This window comes from Balaenoptera physalus (genome assembly GCF_965194825.1).
Source record: "Balaenoptera physalus genome assembly, chromosome: 8".
NCBI classification, from domain to species: domain Eukaryota; kingdom Metazoa; phylum Chordata; class Mammalia; order Artiodactyla; family Balaenopteridae; genus Balaenoptera; species Balaenoptera physalus.
The window spans coordinates 11242522-11263002 of record NC_138887.1 but is presented as its reverse complement, the minus strand read 5'-3'; the positions used below and the strand labels follow the sequence as shown (position 1 = coordinate 11263002).

Here is a 20481-nt window from a genome sequence, read left to right as displayed (position 1 = left end):
TAGCAGATGAGGTGCTGACTGTAAGATACATGGAGATATTAACAACTTTGACACTATAATAGGAAAGCTTGGCTTCAGGAGATTGCAGGGGAGGGGGAGGCGGGAAACCTTAATATCCTCATCTTTTGAACTGGAAAATCAAAAGTTACTATGAGGGCTTCCTCGGTGGCACAGTGGTTAAGAATCCGCCTGCCAATGCAGGGGACACGGGTTCGAGCCCTAGTCCGGGAAGATCCCACATGCCGCGGAGTAACGAAGCCCGTGTGCCACAACTACTGAGCCTGCGCTCTAGAGCCCACGAGCCACAACTACTGAGCCCACGTGCTCCGCAACAAAGAGAAGCCAGCACAATGAGAAGCCCGCGCACCGCAATGGAGAGTGGCCCCCGCTCGCCGCAACTGGAGAAAGCCTGTGTGCAGCAACAAAGACCCAATGCAGCCAAAAATTAAAAAAAAAAAAAAAAGTTACTATGAAAAGTTGATAAAAAAAGAAACAGAGGTTTAAGATAGTCTTTAAAGTTATAAAAATCACCATTAGGCAAAACAATTAGCACTAATATAATATTAATATTGAAAGGAGAGGAAGCACAGTGTTAGAAAATTAAAGGTTAACTGTCTTATTGGAGAGTCAATAAACTGTATTGAGTAAAATATATCTAGAGCTAATATGTCAGGAAATAAGGGCACTGGCACATTCTGGAGCTGTAACGGTTGTCTATCAAAGGAATTAAAACAGAAATATCAAAAATTGTCCTTGGCCTGGGGTTGGAGCAAGAAGGGTGGGGCAACATTAGCTTTGCATCCTAAGCTCTTGTGAACTTTATAATTTGTTGAAATGAGCATGCATTATAAATAATTTTAATTATTTAATTTACATAAAATTATGTAATTTTATATAATTAATAATTAATTATGTAATTACATAAAATTATGTAATTTTAATAAAAATATAATAAAATGTTAAATTATAAAGAGAACTTCAAGGTTTCTTTCTGGATCTTTTCTAGGGATAATAACAAACTAATATTGGAGTAATCAAATAATCCCCAAATATGAAAAGAAAAAACAAGGTCAGCTTTTACAAATCAGTTTTTCCTGTTCAGTTTGTACCTTTGCTTGTACCTGACTCAGCTTTCCCAGTTTGGAATATCACTCTGGGGTGGAATCCTAGTAAAATCCCTTTATAACTCCTGAGTGGATTGGAGGCTTATAGCTCCACAAGTTACATTCCATTTTGGCATCCTCAGGATATCAGCTCTAACTGTTCAACTAAATCAGACATCACTTGACAGAGATGAGCCAATATTCACAGGTTGATTTTGTAAAGCATTTAGCTATGAGTAGAAAAAGACCCTAAAAAGTGTTTAAAATCAAATAAGCCCTCAATGAACACAAGAATCTTCATTTACACTTACCACTCTATCGAGAAGCAATTGTGGGACTTCCCTGGTGGCGCAGTGGTTGAGAATCTGCCTGCCAATGCAGGGGACACAGGTTCGAGCCCTTGTCCGGCAAGATCCCACATGCCGCGGAGCAACTAAGCCCGTGAGCCACAGCTACTGAGCCTGCGTTCTAGAGCTCGTGCTCCGCAACAAGAGAAGCCACCGCAATGAGAAGCCCGCGCACTGAAACGAAGAGTAGCCCCTGCTCTCTGCAACTAGAGAAAGCCCGTGTGCAGCAACGAAGACCCAACGCAGCCAAAAATAAATAAATAAATAAATGTATTTTTAAAAAAAATAAAGAATCAATTGCTTTCACAGACATAGAAAATGAACTTATGGCTACCAAAGGGGGAAGAGGAGGGATAAATTAGGAACTTGGGATCAACAGATACACACTGCAATATATAAAATAGATAAACAACAAGGACCTACTGTAGAACACAGGGAGCTATATTCAACATCCTATAATGACCTATAATGGAAAAGATTCTGAAAAAAGAATATATATGTATATATATACATTATATATAAAACTGAATCACTTTGCTGAACACCTGGAATATTGTAAATCAACTATACTTCAATTTTTTTTAAAAAAGCTTAAAAAAAGAATCAATTGCTTTAATTCTTTGCATATCGCCATATCCCACTGTTATTTCCAATGCGAAAAGCCTCTCCTCCAATTTCAGAACACAACAAGGCCACCTTCAATATTAATTTCTAAAAGAAAAAAAAACACTTTTTTAGGAATATTTACTTTAAAGCATGAAATTCTTTATGAGCTTATCTACAAAACAGAAATAGAGTTACATATGTCGAAAACAAATTTATGGTTTCCAAATGGTAAGGGGCGGGAGCGGAGGGATAAATTGGGAGATTGGGATTGACATATACACACTACTATATGTAAAATAGATAACTAATAAGGACCTACTGTATAGCACAGGGAACTCTGCTCGATACTCTGTAATGGCTTATATGAGAAAAGAATCTAAAAAAAGAGTGGATATACACATACGTATAACTAACTCACTTTGCTGTACACCTGAAACTAACACAATATTGTAAATCAACTATACCCCAATAAAAATTTTTTTAAATGAAATTCTTTAAAAATACATATAAATCTTAAAACAAAGCTTTTTTTGTTTTTTTGAATTTTATTTTATTTATTTTTTTATACAGCAGGTTCTTATTAGTTATCCGTTTTATACGTATTAGTGTATATATGTCAATCCCCATCTCCCAGTTCATCCCACCGCCACCCACACCCCCCGCCGCTTTCCCCCCTTGGTGTCCATACGTTTGTTCTCTACCTCTGTGTCTCTATTTCTGCCCTGCAAACCGCTTCGCCTCCTAATACCTAAGCCATCAGATTAGAGAGGGAAAAAAAGAAAACGAAGCTCCAACCTCTCAGAATCTATTTCTACCTCGGCTCTTTGTAAAACTAGGCTGGCATTCAAATAAAGCAGTGCTCGGGGAGAACCACTTTGCCTTGGTCTCAGATATTATTAGCTACGTGGGACAAGTAAGGATACGACACACATCTTTAGTACGGCTGATGCCTCCAAGGTCATGAACTTCAAAACCCATCACAGGATGCAGACTGCAGAGCCTCTAGCCAACCTGCCTCCGGGTCTCACTCCCAGCCCCACCAAGTGCCCGCCACCCACTGGTGTCGGGAACTCCCGCGACGGGAGTGCCCATGCTTCCACACTGTATCACCCTGCAGGACCTCGACTCTTCTTCGAAGAGGCGCCAATCACAGCCCTGATATCAGACTCTGTTTAACAGAGTTTCTAATTGGAATCTTCATATTCGAGACAGAAGGCAGCAGCAAAGAAATCCAAGCCTTAAAGTCACGCTCACCTGGTGACTCATTAAGAGAGAAAACTTCAGAATATCTGAACATTAATAGCAGCAGACTAGCATGAAAGGAACAAGGCTGTGCTGTTACCAAAAAGAACGGATCTTTTAAGAACATCCTATTGGAGCAGATTTCCAAAAAGGCAGGTCTATATAAGGCAGGTCTCCCAGCTCTTCCTCTGTGGGGTGGGTAGTGCAAGTGCGGACCACTCGCCTCGGTCATAGGTGGGCCATTTCACAGTCTAGCGGGCATGCTCCCAGACACTAAGAACACGTGGCCACCAATATGAAATATTAAGTTCCATAACCAAGCGTGAAACGGACTCACGTTTAAGAAAAATCTAGAGCGCATGACCCCAAACTGCCCTTGAACCTTTCATGACCTGGACTCAGTTCCTTGTTCCTGTGAACCATCAGAAGATGGAGAAGAGGGACTTCCCTGGCCGTCCAGTAGTTAAGACTCCGCGTTTGCACTGCAGGGGCTGTGGGTTTGATCCCTGGTCAGAGAACTAGGACCCCGCATGACGCAAAAAAAAAAAAAAAAAAAAACCGAAGATGGAGAAGAAAGGGAAGGAGCATTTGCGGCAGCCTCGATGTACACGAAAATGCCAGCTAAAATTTCTGCCCGCCCTAGATCAGAGGGTACGCCTCTAAAAACCCAGAAACCTATTTTTTACAAGCTTCTTAGACTTTCAGGGCAGGAACTGTATGCCGGACGAGAGCCACGGAGGACGCTCAGGTTCCACCGGTCAGGTGGCGGGGGGGCGTGGTGACATGACCAGTGACAAAGCCTATCTGTGCACCCCCTCGGGAGCCGTGACAGCGCATGCAATCACACGTCACCGGAGGGCCCTGGAAAGCGTATTAGAGAGTAATAAACTCCCATGCTTGGCTGAAGTGTTAGCAAGGGTCATGATCAACTCATGTGAAATCTGTCCCCCCAAAAGTCAAAAATTCAGGGGAACATTTCAGATGGCAGTTCAGTACTCCTCATAAATTAATGGAAGTCAGACATGAGAGTTTATAACAGCTGGAACAGGTCAAGCGGAAAGAAAATGCAGCATTGGCATATGGGTTATGTGAATTTCTTAGAGTCCATACATTTGATATTTGGAAGGAAGAAGGGAAATGTTAATTAGGAGAAATTTCATACCGGATTTAAATTTGCCATGGAGTCAGAGCTCTATTGTAAAACCCCGCTGGAATCAGAAATCACCCTCCCCGGACCCGGGTCGGGCCTTTCATCCTGCTATTTTATACTTGTTGATACGGGACTTAATTGTTTTCATGTGTTGTTTCGTGCGATCTCTCCCCAGAATATAAAATCAAGAGCCAGGGTCATACTTTGTATTTCTACTGTGTGTGGTGCTAAGTTAACACTGGGGAATCAATAAAAATATCTAAGTCATCCCTCTGCCTTCTCTAAAAACCTTAAAGCAATTGTCCATAATTTTTAGACTGCTCTAGTTATAAGTATCTCAGGGGATGGTAGTCACTCTTGAAAGTCTCCACATTAACGTTTCTTATTCTCCTGGTACAGGGGAAGCATTATTACAACTTGTATCCTTATTACCAGATCCAGATTTATCTCAAGTCAGTTTAAGTCCCCTGAACTGCAACTCTATGCAGAGAGGGTCTGATACTCATATCAGTCTTTAAAGCAAACATCAGTCTTGCCTGCAGGTCCTTGAGAGAAAGGGATACCCCCTGGTCTCCTCCTTGACTGTCTTCATGCATTTGCTTCTGTCTTTTCTTTCCTTAGCATCTATTTCCTCATTTGAGTCTCCATGTGTCTCTTTAGCCTGCACTGGCTGTGTTATTCGTATTCAGTCCTTTTCATCTTTCCTCATAAATCATTCCTCCAGCTTCTTAATCAGGCTTAACTGCTGTTCCCCAGGATTCTTTCAGTGTATCTGAGACACCAAAGCCAGGAGACCAGGAACTGCCCATATTAGTGGGACAAGAAGATGCTTTTGTGTGAAAAGACTATGGTTCTCTCTCTCCCTCTCCGATATAAACATTCCAAGCATACTTATAAATAAGGGATGCTCTTTCCCTGCCACTTCCTCCCCTGGGTGGGGCAGGGTGGTCCACTGCTCTGATGTCACAGGAGAAACAGGTGAGGGATGGCATGGTGGCCTCAGTGCAGCTGGAGGAGCCGTCCCCAGGCTGGCCTAGGTGGGTCCAGATGCTGCATTATTCTGGTGACACGTGAAAGCCCCAGTTACTTACAGAGGCTGCCCTTCGGAATGGAGAGTTCACATAACGAATCCACCTTTGATCCAACAGACAGCCTATGGCCCCAAAGCCCCTGCAGGTATGGGGGAAACAGGGACACGGTGGGGAGACAGAGTCTATTTAACAAGACAAGTAGGAGAGCAGTGCACGTGGGGCCTCCCTCACTGGCTCCCAAGCCCTGGGCCGTGGAATCCAGACTCAAACTGGCCCTGGGAGCAAGCCACATGATCACTCCAGATCTCAGCCTCAGTTAATGCAGGTGCCAAATGCATTTGTGCCAAAACTAAATGAGATCGTGTTATGGGGTCCTTAGCCCAGCGCCTGGCACACGATAAACGCTCCACTCATGGGCCTGTGGTGACCGCCACTGTTTCCCCACACACTTATCCCCCCAAAATAGAGACACAGAGAGGACCAGGAGGCCTCCCCATATTCAGGTCATAGGTAACCTCCAATTCTTTGGAAGAGTCTCAGCTGAGAAGCAATTTCGCCTTCTCTCCCACGTAGCCACGCCTGGAACATAGCAAGGGCAAAGGAAGCACCGGGCACACCTGCGTTCTCCATGCTAGGATCTGACAGTCCAGACCTGGAGACCCGCGTGGCAGGCAGCCTGCCCTCCCAAGCCCCTCCAGACCCTTGCCCGTCACCATTGGCAACACCACCATCCAGTTGTGGAAGAATCCCTAAGTTCCCTACTGAGCCAGCATGCCCAGGCCCTTGTAGAGACCTGCACTGCCATTGTGAAGTCTCAGCAGTTATGGGGCATGAGTTAAGGATTTGAGCTCTGGAGGCAAACTCCATAAGTTCGAATCTTGGTTCGGCCACTTTGAACCAGGTAAAAATGGACAAGTGACTTAGCCTTCCTGGACCCCGGTTTCCTCATCTGTCCCTGGGGAAAATCATGGCGGCCTCTCATAAGGTTGTTGCGGGGATTTAATGAGTTCAAGAACAAAGCCCATGCCATATGGCACACAGTGAGGGCTCGACTGCTGCCGGCTATAATTTCTAAGCCAGGGGGAACCCACCTGGGCTACTGCAACACCTCTTGACAGTTGTCTCTCTCATTCTACACTCTGCCCCTTCAGGACAATCCCCACACACCAGCCAGAGCGATATCCCTCAAGTAAAAAATCAAATCACGTCACTCCCTCCACTGGCTTTCCATTTGCCTACAAAGATCCCCTCAACTCATCTCCCCCACCTGCCCACCACACTCACCTTCTCTCTGCTCCAGGACGTGGCCATGGCAAACCCACGAATTCCACTCTTGAAGTGGAATGCTCTTCCCTTGGACCTTCCCAAGGTTGACTCCTTTTTATCACTTGGGTCTCAGCTGCAAAAACACCACCCAGGAAGGCCTTCCCCGTTCTGCCCACCCATTCCAAGGTACCATGCTCCACCCCGAGTCTCTCCCCAGCACACCGCCTGTTTTAGTGGGCTCACAGCACCCACTGTGCTATCTTGTCGATGCCTCTGCCCCTGTGTTTGGTGTGTATCTCCTCTGGCTGGAATATGGGCTCCACGAAAGCCTGGACCTGATTGGTCTTGGCAAGTGCTGGCCCCTCAGGACCTAGACAGTGCCTGACTTACAGCAGACTCTCAAAAAAGATGCATGGAATTTTTGAAATGAGAATGAAGATCAGGCATCATGTACCCAGTGGAGTAAGACTTGAAGCAGGGGCGTGATCAGAATAGCTGGGGACACTGGAGGCACTCAGGTGCCTTCAACTGCTCATTGATCATCTCTCTATATCATCATTTGTGGAATGTGATGGGCAAAAATTATGCTTAAGACATCATTAAAGATAAAACACAGAGGCTATATAGAAATGCATCCCACAGCATTACATGCTGTGGGATGTACATCCTATACATTAAATATAGAAGTGAACTACACATTTCCTCAAAAGAGTCAACCTATGTGGTCAGATTTGTCGAGCCAAGCTGGAATCACAGATACTGGGGGAGAGTGGGGCGGGGTGGGGGGGGAGTGATGGCATCCTATGACATTCCTTACTTAAAGGGGAAAAACAGGGATTGGGGGGGAAATCTGAAATCTTGCCGAATTCGAATGCAGGTTTATTTCACGAAAGCAAATGGAAAGAAGAGGCGGTGTCTTGTTTCCCAGGACGCTCCATGCACACTTCTCTGCTCCTCTCTAAACTAGAAAGCAGGCCCCCCTCTGATCCCACTCACAAGTCACAAGCACAGTCAGGATGCAGATTTGGGGCCCCCCCAAGTGGACGAGTAAACACCCAGCTTCCTAGAGTGGGCTTCCTCTGACCTACACAATGCCCGCTGATTAGCCCTGCAGCCCTCCATAGAGAGGCCCAGCTCCTCCTCAGGGGTCCCCCCATCTCCCCTAAGACTATTTCTGTCCAGGCCAGATTGCGGGCTTATCCCACCCCTGGAAGTCTTTGTTCTCATTTTCTCCCAGTGGTATTAGCTACTTGATTTCCCAGCTGAATTTCACTTTGTTATTTCTGGCCCCTCTCGCCAACCTTGCCGTGGGCCCTTTGCACAATTCCTCTAGCTCAACTGACGTTAGGGGATTTGCGTTTTTCAATGAAATAAAACTCAAGGTTTTTTATTTTATTGTGAATCTTATATTCTGAAGTGAAAACGTGTCTTGCGACAGAACATTCCTGATTCACTGGAAATGAAACCACATTTATTTCCCAATGTTTGGGATTTGTACTTTGAGACCCAGCTATCGTGATTATCAGGGTTACCTAATGCAGAAAAGCTCAGCAGTTGGAGAACAAGTAGAAATGGATTTTGTTGTCTTCGAAAGAAAATATAACACGCGACTCAGGGGAAACAGCAGCACGTCCTTGAAGACCACGGGATAAGAAGTCAGCCAGAGAAGTCGGGAGGGGCTGGGGATGGAATCACAGTGGCAAATCAGAAGGAGGAGGTGAATTAAACTCTGCAACAAATCCTGGGCTGGTGATGGGAAGCATAGTTACCCAAAGATCTGCTTAAATACGCAAAGGCCATGAAACAAGTCTTCGGGCTCACCGTGGATTCATGAAGAAGAGGATCAGCTCCCAGGGAGCCCACTGGCCGGCACCTCTTCAGCCTGTCTCCTGCCACTCCCTGACTTGAGCTCCACCCACCAACCCCAGAGTCCTCTTGGGTCCTCACGAGTGACATGTTTTCCTTTGGCCTCCACACCTTCAAAAACGTTCCTCTCTACCTCTCTATCACAGGTAGAGACGTCACTTCCTCCAGGAAGCCTTCCTGACCCATCAAGTCAGGGTGAGGTGTGTGTGTTACCTTCTCTTCAGGGGCCCTGCATCTATCTTTTATGATACATACTTTGTGCTGACTTTAGGCAAGGGCTTATCTGCTTGTCTTACTGTCCCATTGGCCTGAAGCTCCATGGAAGCAATGACCTTGTTCTTTCTATCCAACACTTGTTAGCACTTAAGAGACACTCAGTAAGCATGATTCACTAACAAATGACTGACAGGGGAACCAAAAATACAAACAGCTCAACGAGTCAAGAACTTTCTTCATTTTTTTCTGAGAGGAAGAAACTCATCAAAAACTGAGGTTAACAAATCGCCAGGAGGCCCCCCAAAGAAGAGAAGATATTAGGAAGATAAGAACAATGCATTTTAGGAGCGACCCAATGTAGAGACCCACATGTAAAAGCTAAAAGGATTGAAAGTTGGATGCTTTTCAAAGAGTTCCACAAGAATCCAAACTCTATCAGAACGTAAGAAGGACAGAGCCATAAAATGCCAGATCGGCTGCCCTATATTAAACCAAACTGCACAAGGCACAAAGAGAAAAATCCAGCCCTTTCACTAAGTAGGATGAAGATACAGCACAGATTTATAGGTACAAGATCAAGAAAGCTAAAGCAAGGCAGGAGCTGCAGCTTTCAAGAGACATCAAAGGTAACATTCTTTAATTATACAACAAAAAGGAGGAGGGGGCCAAGGATAATGTTGCCTCTGTTAGAAAATAGGCTGGAAAGCTGTTAGCACATGGCTATGAAATGGCAGGCATTGCTGTGTTTCTCGTGCTTTTTCTCAAGGAAGGAGGGAGGGACGGGGGGAGGGAAAGAAATCATAAGCAACTAAAAACATTGCCGCTTGTGTTGGGTGTTGGGCGGGTGGCCAAATTAGAAAAGGAAAATAATTCCACGGAATATTTAAACAACTGGATTCATGATCCCGATCGATCTGTCGATGGAGGATCCCATTACCGTGGATTACACGCATACTTGCACACTAATGAGTGGGAAAGATGTTACCGAAATCATGACTTGCCTAGAGGTTATTGAAGATAAGACGAATCACCGAAATTCGCTAAAGGGGAAAACAAATATCATGCTCACCTTAACTACAGGAAAAGATACCTACCCCTTCGATTTTAGACAGGCTTCAAAACACACAGGAGGGGTGAATCTCCTGTGAGAATCCCGTGGTGTTTACAATGAGTTGGTCCTCATCCAACTCCGGGAGCGAAGTGTCAATCTCCTCCAAAGTGCCACATCCCACCCTGTCGGAGCACCGTGGCAGCTTTAGATGTGCTATAGGTAGGCAGAAGCAAATGTGCTTGATGTTTATAAATGTATAAATGTGTTATAAACACTTTAAACCCTGCTTACGTTCGTTCAGAAAGGATGGGGGAGGGGAGTAAGTGTGGATCAGAGGTTGCATATAATGGGTGAATTATAAAACGGATGTGTGATGTGTGATGTGTTTCAGGGTGAGAGTTACACGTGAACTTGGAGTGCAGGGTAGGAAAATATCCTTGTGCGATGGGACTCAGAGAAGTCTTTCACAGGAAGGGCATCTTTAGGAAAGAATAAGTAGGACTTGAAGGCGAGGAGGAAAGCCAAGAATTATTCTGGGAGGACCATAGTGTGAGCAGGGCGGCCTAAGCAGTGGACGTCAGGAGCCAGACTTGCCTGCAGGGGGCACTATTTGGACAACAGAGGGTGAGAGGGCAGGGCCAGAGCACCAACAGGCCAACTGGTTCTCTCTAGAACATGATCTCCCTTTGCCTTTCCTTTCTATTCCTCTCCTGGAGGAATGGCCTTCAGGCTTCTCCCTGGTCCCCTCTAATAAGTATGTCCTAATAAGTAATTCAATGGGTAAAATCAATAGCTCATTTTTTCCAAAGGTCACAGTGCTTCTCTCCGCATTGGGTCCCAGTTTCAAGTCGTTATCTCAGAAGACCCACGCGTGGAATCACAGTCACGTCAAGTATGAGAGTAGTCAAGATTCAGCCGGGAGAGTGGAATCTGGAGCCCCCTAAAAATGATCCCTAAATTTCTACCGCTTTCTGCAGAGGTGCACTGCAATGTAGCTCTGTAAAAAAAAAAAAAAAAAATCTATGGAACTGGCTCACTGTTGCTGGTCTTAAAACATTACCTCCAGGTTGTTGAAAGAAAGCTTGGATCCTTACATTGAATTTCTAAGAGGACAAAAATTAGCAGGGAGCTATTCTTAAGCTCACGAGTTAAGTTTTGCAAAACTTCCTAGACTTGCTTGCATCTCCCCACTCCAGCTTCCCTACATACAATTCAAGACGACCAACCCACGATACAAGACACCTAGCAAAGCCCCCAGAGTATGACCCAACATCAGTCTTTCTGGTAAAACCCTCTAGCTTTCAAGGGGAAAAAAAAACAAAAACAAAAAACAATCCCAACACTCCTGATTGGCTTGTCAACTGTTTTCCAAAGACGGAAACGACAGCTTGGATGAGAACAGAACTGTGTGTTCGGGGAACTGTCACTGCCTTTGCAGTTTGGTCAACACCAAACTGTTCACTTGTGCCTCGTAGGCGTCTTCGTCTTTCACAGCCTCCAGATGACACTCCAAGAGTAAAAGAAATGTGAGCAGGTACGTCTATTAAATATGTAAAATACACCTCTTCCCTTCCCCTCACTTTAGAAAACGTATTTCTAAAGGGTGTGGAAAGTCACCCAATATAAAGACAGACAGGTAGAAGAAACATCTTCCATGCCCTTTTTTTTTTCGCACATAAGAAGGCAAGTGGGCTCAGCACATCAGCTTTGCACAGAAGACAAATGCCAGCCAATTAAAAATTCAGTTTCTTTTCTTTAAGCTAATTCCTCAGGTTTTGCTAATTAGCAACTAATAGTTCTGTCATCCGAGCTGGGAAACATAAGGAAGAATACCAGCGGTATGTTTTCAATCAAAGCATTTACATGGAGGAATGAATCATATTTTCCAGGAGGAATTACTGCTTGGGAGCAGTTGGGGGCAGAAGGAAAGCAGTCTTCACACAACTATAAAACTGTAAAAGAGACCTGAAATTTTAGAAAAGGGGGCATCTTTCTAAACCCTCCCCGCCTTTAACAAAACCAGCAGGGGATCTGTATGACATGACTGGTGATTCCAAGAAACTCCCCACCAAGACCCCTGCAGGGACCGTTAAAAAACTGGACTCCGCACAGTGAGATAGAAGACAATGCAACACATGTTTTCTGTAATGGGGAAGAGAATAAAAGTTAAGTGTCGGCCAGGGTACAGGAATGCTTTAACTATTATGTCACCTGCCTTGTAAGTTTATAAAAGAAGAAATGCACAGTGGTTAAGTGAAGGCGGGGGGGGGGGGGGGGGGGGAGGGTGATGGTGGTTTGAAATATCTGGCTACAGATGAAGCAGGAGCAGAATAAAACTGCTGAGAAATCTTTGGGCCGGGAGATGGGGATCCTTATCCTGACTCCAGGACAAGTAGGTCCGATTCCCCGAATCTGGCCCCTCCCGTGCTCTCCCCAATTATAAAGCGCTAGTGATCCTGCACCAGCCAGCCTGTCAGCACCGCCCCAGGTCTGAGCCATGCAGCTTGAACATCAACTTTCCTGCCTTGACATACACCCCATCCACAGCTACCCTTGGCGAGACAAACCCCCCAATCCCCCAGTGAGGATTTTATTCCAAACACATGTTGCAAATGTTTGAAGTGCCCGCTATCCTGGGGTTTTCTTTTTCTTTTTTTTTAAGTGAAACCCACAAAACCGAAAATACTTTGAATCCCGCCTAAGTGCAATTTGTGAAGATGCAACATTGCCTACCCAAGTATAACAGAGTGTTGTGCAATAAAAATTTTACAGATGTCCTTCTGAGGGGAAAAGCGATTTTCCCTTTTCCGGTCTTACAGGAAGCCTGCCCACACGTTAGAAATACAAAGTTAGTATATATAGAAGCACAAATTAGGCATCTTGGAACGTCTGCATTTTCCAACCACAGAGAAGCGCAGGAATTACTGTGAGAGTTCACATGCCCAGATACACTGGATTAGAGGAGTCTTTCCTCTCCGACGGTCTGGTGGGGCTGGCAGACGACTCAAAGGAAAAGGGAATGGCCTGAAAAGATGCTCTGAACCGTCAGCTACCGAAGGTCTGCAGTGAACTTATGTTCTTGACAAGGCTGCCGACTGAGACAAGGTAAAGAAACGTGGCCAAACTTTTACGTCTCATTTTAAAAAGAGGGTACTTTTCTCACACACTAAAAGATTCTTAGAAGATGTGTCAGTTTCAGCTTCCCATCGGTCGTTTATCTGGATAATTAAATCCACGTGAGGTGGATAAATATTATTACAAGGTGCCTAAAAAAACGTTCATTATACTGGCAGAAGATTAAATAATCCAACAGGGTTCTAGAAAAAATAAAGTCATACCCTACTGACCCCTTGAGGCTTAGTTTTAGGACATCTTTAAATTATTTACCATGAACACCTAACACTATACTTTTTATTTTTCCACATGTATTAAGTTTGTACTTGTTACATAAAACACTTTCTGCTAGGAATGTAAAAGGTTAAAACTCCAACTCACGTAAAAGCTTTAAAATTTCTCTACTCCCCAAACAGGAAAAAAATGATAGTCTGTCCACTAAGGTTCATCGAGAAAGGATTCTGTTCAGAGGGCCACGGCACCCCTCGCTAACCGCACACCCTTTCCCTAAGGGTTGCAACTCACTCCATCTGTAATCTGTATTTATAGAAGACGCTGACCTCAGGGAGGGAGGAAAGCAGGTCTGGCGGAGAAAAGCCAGTCTGCACTGAACCGAACACAACTGCAACTCTGATAAAAAAACACGTCGGTCTGGAGAGTGAACGCATCACGTACAGATGGTGGTGAGGACATGGATGATGATGATGATGACGATGGAACGGAAGGAAGAGCGAGAAAGAGGAACAGGAGAAGGAAGATGAGGCAGAGGAGAAACGGCTACCGTAATGATTCCGATGCAGTCACCATGAGCCAGAGATTGTACTCAATATTTTACTGGCATTGTCTCGCTTAATCGTCACAAGGACGCCATGGGGCTGGGGGGTCTTACATCACTCCCATTCAACAGTTAGGAAGGGATCCTTAGAGAGACATGAGAGCACAAGCCTACTTGGCGACAGTCACACGGCCAGTAGGTGGCAAGGCTGGAACTTGAGTGCCCTGGTTGCTGAGCTATAATCCCTAGGTCTCCCCATCCATACGATGTATGTAACGATAGCATTTATTCATGTCCAATTGAGTGAGTACGTTGGGAGGGTGGGTCAAAATGGCACTTGCCGTTTGGTGACAGACAACCTACCTTGCTTATAAATTACCATGTGATTTTAATAGTGATTTGAAAATGCAGTGGGAAATGCTGAAGCACAACCAACCTATGGGTGCGATGTCCCCTAAACACAGTGACAAGGAACAGTTCCAAGAGCCACCAAGAGTTCTCCAATGCCCCGTGCTAGTTCGTACTCCACTGGAGGCCCAGGACGGGGGGGGGTCGCACACGTGGACCACCGAGAGGGGATGAGGGCCTCAGGTGTGCAGAGATCCCGGCCCCTCAAATGACGGGGAGAGAATTCAATGGGCAAACCGTTAGAACAAATGGGCCAAGAGCAAGCTGCAAGTGGGACGGCACAGACAGAAAGTTAGCAGTCATCTGCCTACTTCGGGCAGCTGTCCTGACTAATTAACTACCTCACCAATTAGTGGGCATCTGGAATCGAAAACACAACACAAGTATGAGATGGGGAGAGTTGGAAAGTTGTGTTCCCATCGAAGGGCAAAAACAAGGCAGGGAACGTGTGGCGAATAATCTGGACTTGATCCTTTTTCAAAAGTAAGCGTACTCTCCGGGAATATTAATATAGGTCGAGAGTGTGTACAGTCCCTCCAATTTTCTGCATGGATGAGATCTAATGCAGACCCATCCACAAAAATACAATGTAGAAAACTTAGGAATGCGCTCGGAGAAAAACCCTACCCACACTGTTGTAAACTCTCACTCCGAAAATAAAGGAGAAATAAAATAAAACGAAAGAAACCTCTAATGAGGGAAGGAAAGGAACATACACATTACACCTCCTCCTTATTTCTGTATCTGTAAAAGTAACAACTGTAGCCACAGGGCCGATAAGCACTTTTTAAACAGAGAAGTTGTAGCCTTTTTTAAAAGCTAACAAGAAGTCATCAAACCTTTTCCTCCATGCCTCTGACCACTTAAAAAAAAATCTCCCTCCACTGAAGAAAATAATGTATCTTCCATCTTTACCGACAATATACTCTCGTTGGGGGGAGGAAGAAGCAGCATTTACTGAGACTTAAGGTTGTGCGAAGCTCTTTGATCTGCACCCTGATGAGTGAACATTCCCCTCTGCTTCAAGCCAACTAATGAAGGGATGAAATTAGCTTTTATCCTGGGCACTTTCTTGAGCCAAAAAACATGCACTAATCAGCTGTCCTCACTCATCAGTCATCTGGCTAATGACCTTTTGCCTTAAAACGCTAAAATTTCTGAACGATGTGGAAAAAGGGAAACACAAATCAGTCCCCCCTCCCTGGAGCGCGATGGATCAACTGGAGCCGGAGCCGGGAAGGTTAAACAGCAGGTCTGTATCCTGGCAAGGTGATAAATCTGTAATCAAGAGCTGCACGCCTGGGCATCTCAATATGAACTTCATTACTCCACCACCGAATTACATTTTTTTAACTAGAACCAGGCCAGAAATACACTGAACCCTTAGATATTTTCCTTTACGTTCTGCCTTGGGAGAAAACCGTTGTATAGGTGTGTTCGGAGCCCTAATTAATTTCTTAAACTTTCTGAGTGATGTAAAAGGAGCTTTCCGAGGTCTTCTGGTCTGCTGATTGCAGAAGAAAGTAGAACACATAGAAAAATCTTCCATAGGAAGGAATTCAGCCTTGGTTGGTTAGAAGAGGTTTGTTCCTCCTCAACAATGAAGCGAACAAACAAACAAACACAAATCATTGAAAAGGGGAATGGCTGCCATTAAAGACATCTGCTAATGCCTCCCACTTCAATAACTGCCCCCCTCTACCACTTTTCCTACAGCAGCATCTACTTGGGCGGAGCAAATCTGGTTCTAGTTCCCGGGAAAGGTCCATGTGGATTAGCCACAGATGGACACCTTCCTGACGGCGGCCCTCCAGCCCCCTCCGAGGCCCGAGCTGCTTAGGGATGGAAGGAGATGGCTTTCCCTAAAAAGAAGAACGGACAGGATGTGGGAGAAGTAAGAAGTAAAGCAGACAGTAAATTAAACGTTTGTATAAATTCCATTGTATAAATTAATACATGCCAAATACCTCATTAATTAAGCGCACGCACACACGTGCCCACACACGCCCACACACGCAGAGCCTGCCGTGGCTCCTACAGCAAGTGCCACGGGGAGGGGACCACTTACGGTAGTGGGGCTCCATGTAGCCGTTCCTGGGGTCCATGGCAAACACAGCCCCGCGGTAGGGGACAGAGGGCTCGGCCAGGTGGGGCAGGGACCCATGGATCTCCTTCTTGATCAGCGAGGCCCTCTCGTCACTGGATGTCGAAGGTTCCTCGCTGATCTTGCCGAGCCCCGGGACGCTCTGAGGCTGCATAGTGACTGCGTTTCTTCTCTCTCTGTGATAGGTCTGTCCAGGACTTTCATCCTCTGAAGAAGGAAGGGAAGTGGAAACTCTGTGAGCACTTTGAGAAGCCATCAGCTAGGGCTCCCTCTCCATCCATCTCCCCCCCCCCAGCAAAAGAAGCCTATTTCTCATCCTTGGCAACTTTGAAAGCTACACCACGACGGGACGGTCTCAAGCCAAAACTGCTTATGAGTGAGGGTCCAAGATACAGATCGAAGGAGGAAGGGGAGCAGGAAATGAGCCTATTCACTTGAGATGTAGGGGGTCAGCACATTCTCATCCCCGGTTTACAGCCGAATCTGCCAGGGAGGCTCAGCGGGGACTCTCCAGTATCCCCGCGGGTCCCACATGGAACTGGAAGTTTCGCCAGCCTGAGGCTGTGGATGTCCAGTTTCCCCTGCTCTGAGGAAGCCAGGCCTCCGGGTGATCTAGGAAGCGAGGGACCTCTGTTCCTCAGAAAAGGACCCGTTAGAAAGCGATCCCAAAGTTTTTGTGATTTGGGTTTTTTTTTTAAGTCAGATTCGTGACCCACTGAGAGATTAAACAGAGCCAGACATGGGACAGAAAACCCATTGGTTCCAAGCGATAAAGATGCCAATCATGGAAACCTACAGTGCCCCTTGCAGGACACTTCCTGCTTCAGCCCACAGAGCAGAGCTGAGAGCTAAGACGAAAACGGGGTGAGGCCATGGGTGTGGAGGGCATCAGTTACGCTGGTCTACATCCATGCTCTGGTGGGCTCCAGACATCACTTCCAACATGTAAGCAATGGCTTGCTGAAATACCAGCTCGCTAATACTTCTGCTGCTTTTCATCTGTAAGAACTTTCCATCTGTCCACTATGATTCTCCGCCAATGTGATTGGATGACCTTTCTATAATAGCAGATCAAAGAGCCGAGGCATAAAATCAAACTGAACTGGCGATCGGAACCCACAACTAGTGGACCAATTCAGCTGTCAGAATCATACACACACTCTAAACTACGCCCACACAAGCTCTGTGTTTAATCCACAGACTGCTCTGGCAGATAAGTGCTGATGGAAGCCAAGCTGTTGGGACACTGCTTAGACACCTCATTTGAAAGCTGTTTCCTGTTCCTGATCCTAAAAACAAAAACTATATTTGGGTATAAATAATAATACTGTTGTACTATTTAGATGAGCAGATTTTGAACTCATCTAATCTCAACACACAAACTTCTCTTCAAAGTATCCCATAAAGCAGGTATGTCTGTCTGAGAGCCTCTAAGAAAACAGAAAAAGTATGCTTTAGCAGTTTCACATCTCTTTTGACAAATTCAGAAGAATAGCTATAAATTTGAATGAGCGTGAAAATACAAACTACAGTAACAACTACTGTTTTGTGATGACTAAAAATTTGAACTACCTAAAGCCAGTAGAAACTCTCATGTTTCTGCCTATGTTTGGGACTTGAAGAAATAATGTATTTTTTTTTTTTTTTTTTAGCCTAGCAAATGACTTCCAAAACTGAATAGGCAATGAGGTATGTTCTGGACTTTACAGTAATTTTGCTGACTACTGCTGGATAACTGTGAAACATTATTCTAGTGTTATTTTGTGCAGATCCTCACCCCAAAACCTTGTAATGATGGGATAAATTATGAGTTTAATCTATCAAGTAACTACTAAAAAAGAAAATGGTGCAATCCCACATTTTCACCCATTGATCTTTACAAAAGCAATTCCAACCATGCTTTTGCTAATTGAAAAACAAACTCCAAAAAAAAAAAAACACCCCTACATTTTAATTTTCCCTTCTGACTAATACTTTTAGGCCCTAGGCCACTCTCATACTTCATTAGCAGTAAAGTTGCAGACTACAGAATGAGGGTTTGCAGTGATGTAAAAGCAGAAGGGTGTCAAAACACGTCAAAACTCTTAAGTCAGTTTTATAAAAATTCCTATAATGCACAAATGACCAAAGTCATATTTTCCACTAATTTGCGCCTGCACAAATTTCCAATTTCAACCGTATAGCACTGAGGTGCAAATTCTGTAGAATGGACCTTCATTTGGAAAACCAGACAGCCCCTATCAAATGGGGCTGTGACACATAATTAGCATTCTCTGGGCAAGATGACTAACCAAGCCCTACTAATCTGTTCCAGGTTTAAAACAGGATTCCCTTGACTTAATCTTCCTAGAAGAAATTAACTTTTCTTCTCTTAAAACTGCATCCCTATAACAGAGTGCGTTTCTTCGACACGATGCCTTTACGGATGAGCATCTGAATCCAACTTCACGAATCACTGAGTAATTGGCATGGTCTGATCACAGCCCTCCCACCTTCTCCCCACCGGTGGGAGAAGGAAGTCGTGGGGCGGGGTAAGTGGAAACGGGGGGTGACTTTTTAGCTAAAAATTATTTTCTTCCTGAGCGTTAACACAACATGTGTGAATATCAAATTATAACAAGAAATCAGCAAAGTTCAAACATTTAATACTGAAAAAAAGAATGAATTCCCTTAGTAAAGTACAATGCAGGCCAGAATTTTTTTTCACGTGGAAACTTTCATCAGACTGACTTTTACAAGAGTCAATGCTCCCAAATTTTCACCTACCCTCCCCCTCCAGAAAATTCCAGCAGACGATTATTTCATGAAGTTCATCTCGTGTACTGAGTTGATTCTGAGGGGCATTCAGATGAAAACTTGACAGTACACACAAACAGCTAAGAGGCTTGAAAGCATGCACTCTACAGTGGAAAGGAAACTTTCCAAACAATATTCCTGCCTGCTCTTATAAATGTAGCAACCACTTCAGCAAGCCAGAAAGACGAGAGCTGTCTAATCTTGCTCAGTTGAGCTGAGTTGTTCAATAAAGTTTGAGAGTCAGCGCAGACGGGCTACGCCAGGCCAAATTATTGACAGAAACATACTGTCCACCATGGCAACAAGTAGAAGTCGGCTGCAAAAATGTAAGCAAACAGCCCAGTCCTCCAGAAGCATCTGCCAATGGACTTGAACAGCCAAACACAAGGCGACTGTTCATGCCTCTCTCCGTTCAACAGCTGCAAGCTCGGGGGTCACACTGAGACATGCAATTCACTAAAAGCTTCAGGAGAAAATTATTTTCAAAACTGTCATCGGGATCCCACTTGGGACCCCCTTGCCTTCTGTAGATCTGTGCTCCAGTGGAAATTAGGGAATTCCTACCCCCCTAAGGAGAGCTGCCCCTGCATCTCACTTTAGAAACTGTCCCAGATCTTCCAAGCTCTTCCAAAGGCAACCCACATGGCATGGGACACGCTTAGTGCCATAAACTCTCAAAACTCAAAAGTGGCTTCGTGGCCAACACTGCTGGGACCGTTTACAGGGACGGTTTAAAGGAAGTAATCGTGTTGCCTGAAGCAGGACTCAACACACACGCCCGTGCATGCTCACAAACTCTTAGGACGATTTCTCCTCGCGACCCAGGAAACAAGCGCTCTTTCGCCTCGGACTGGAAAGAACAGTTTCAGAGGATTCTTCGGATAGAAAAGTAAAACCCTGCGCTGCATCACTAACTAGGAACACCTCCTGTCCCCCTGACCGAATTAGCGGCCGAGGAACTCCCGGGACGTACACGTGCTCACCTCTTTGAAATGAACAAGGATTTTAAGCTGTCCCCTGAAATCCCGTTTTAACAGCATCACTCCTCTCTTCCCCCAAGACACAGGAGACACAGAGCAAAAGAGAACAAATACTTACAACTCGTCCCAGGCTCTGGCTAGCTACTTTCTGCAAACTTCTCTTGGTGGGCTTTCTCTAGCGGTGCAGACCCTCGAGGAACATTCTCGGTGTCTCCCTGCCCCCCTGCGCCTTGGCCCTCTCCCTCTCCCAGGCAGTGCTTGCTCCCATTAGAGGAATTAAAAGTGGTTGGAGCCATGCTAAATTTAACAAGCTCATTAGTATTCTTTCTGAGTGCTTCCGAGTGAACTCTCTCTATTCAAGCCGCTCTCTCCAGCAGAAGGGTCAGGCTGGCTAATCATTAAATCAAACTAATGTCACCCTATCAC

At 45.1% G+C, this 20481-nt stretch overlaps 1 protein-coding gene across 6 annotated transcripts in view; it reads right to left on the bottom strand.

Annotated features, from left to right (window-relative positions):
- The window catches only part of GLI3 (GLI family zinc finger 3), a 282524-nt gene that overhangs the window by 172662 nt on the left and 89381 nt on the right, over positions 1 to 20481 (bottom strand). For 5 of the 6 annotated variants that reach the window (XM_082473399.1, XM_082473401.1, XM_082473400.1 and 2 more), the window contains one exon: positions 16244 to 16486. The exons of the other annotated variant lie outside the window; for it this stretch is intronic. In XM_082473399.1, the coding sequence (XP_082329525.1) occupies positions 16244 to 16486 (243 nt within the window). The remainder of the gene's footprint in view (positions 1 to 16243; positions 16487 to 20481) is intronic. 6 annotated transcript variants of the gene reach the window in all.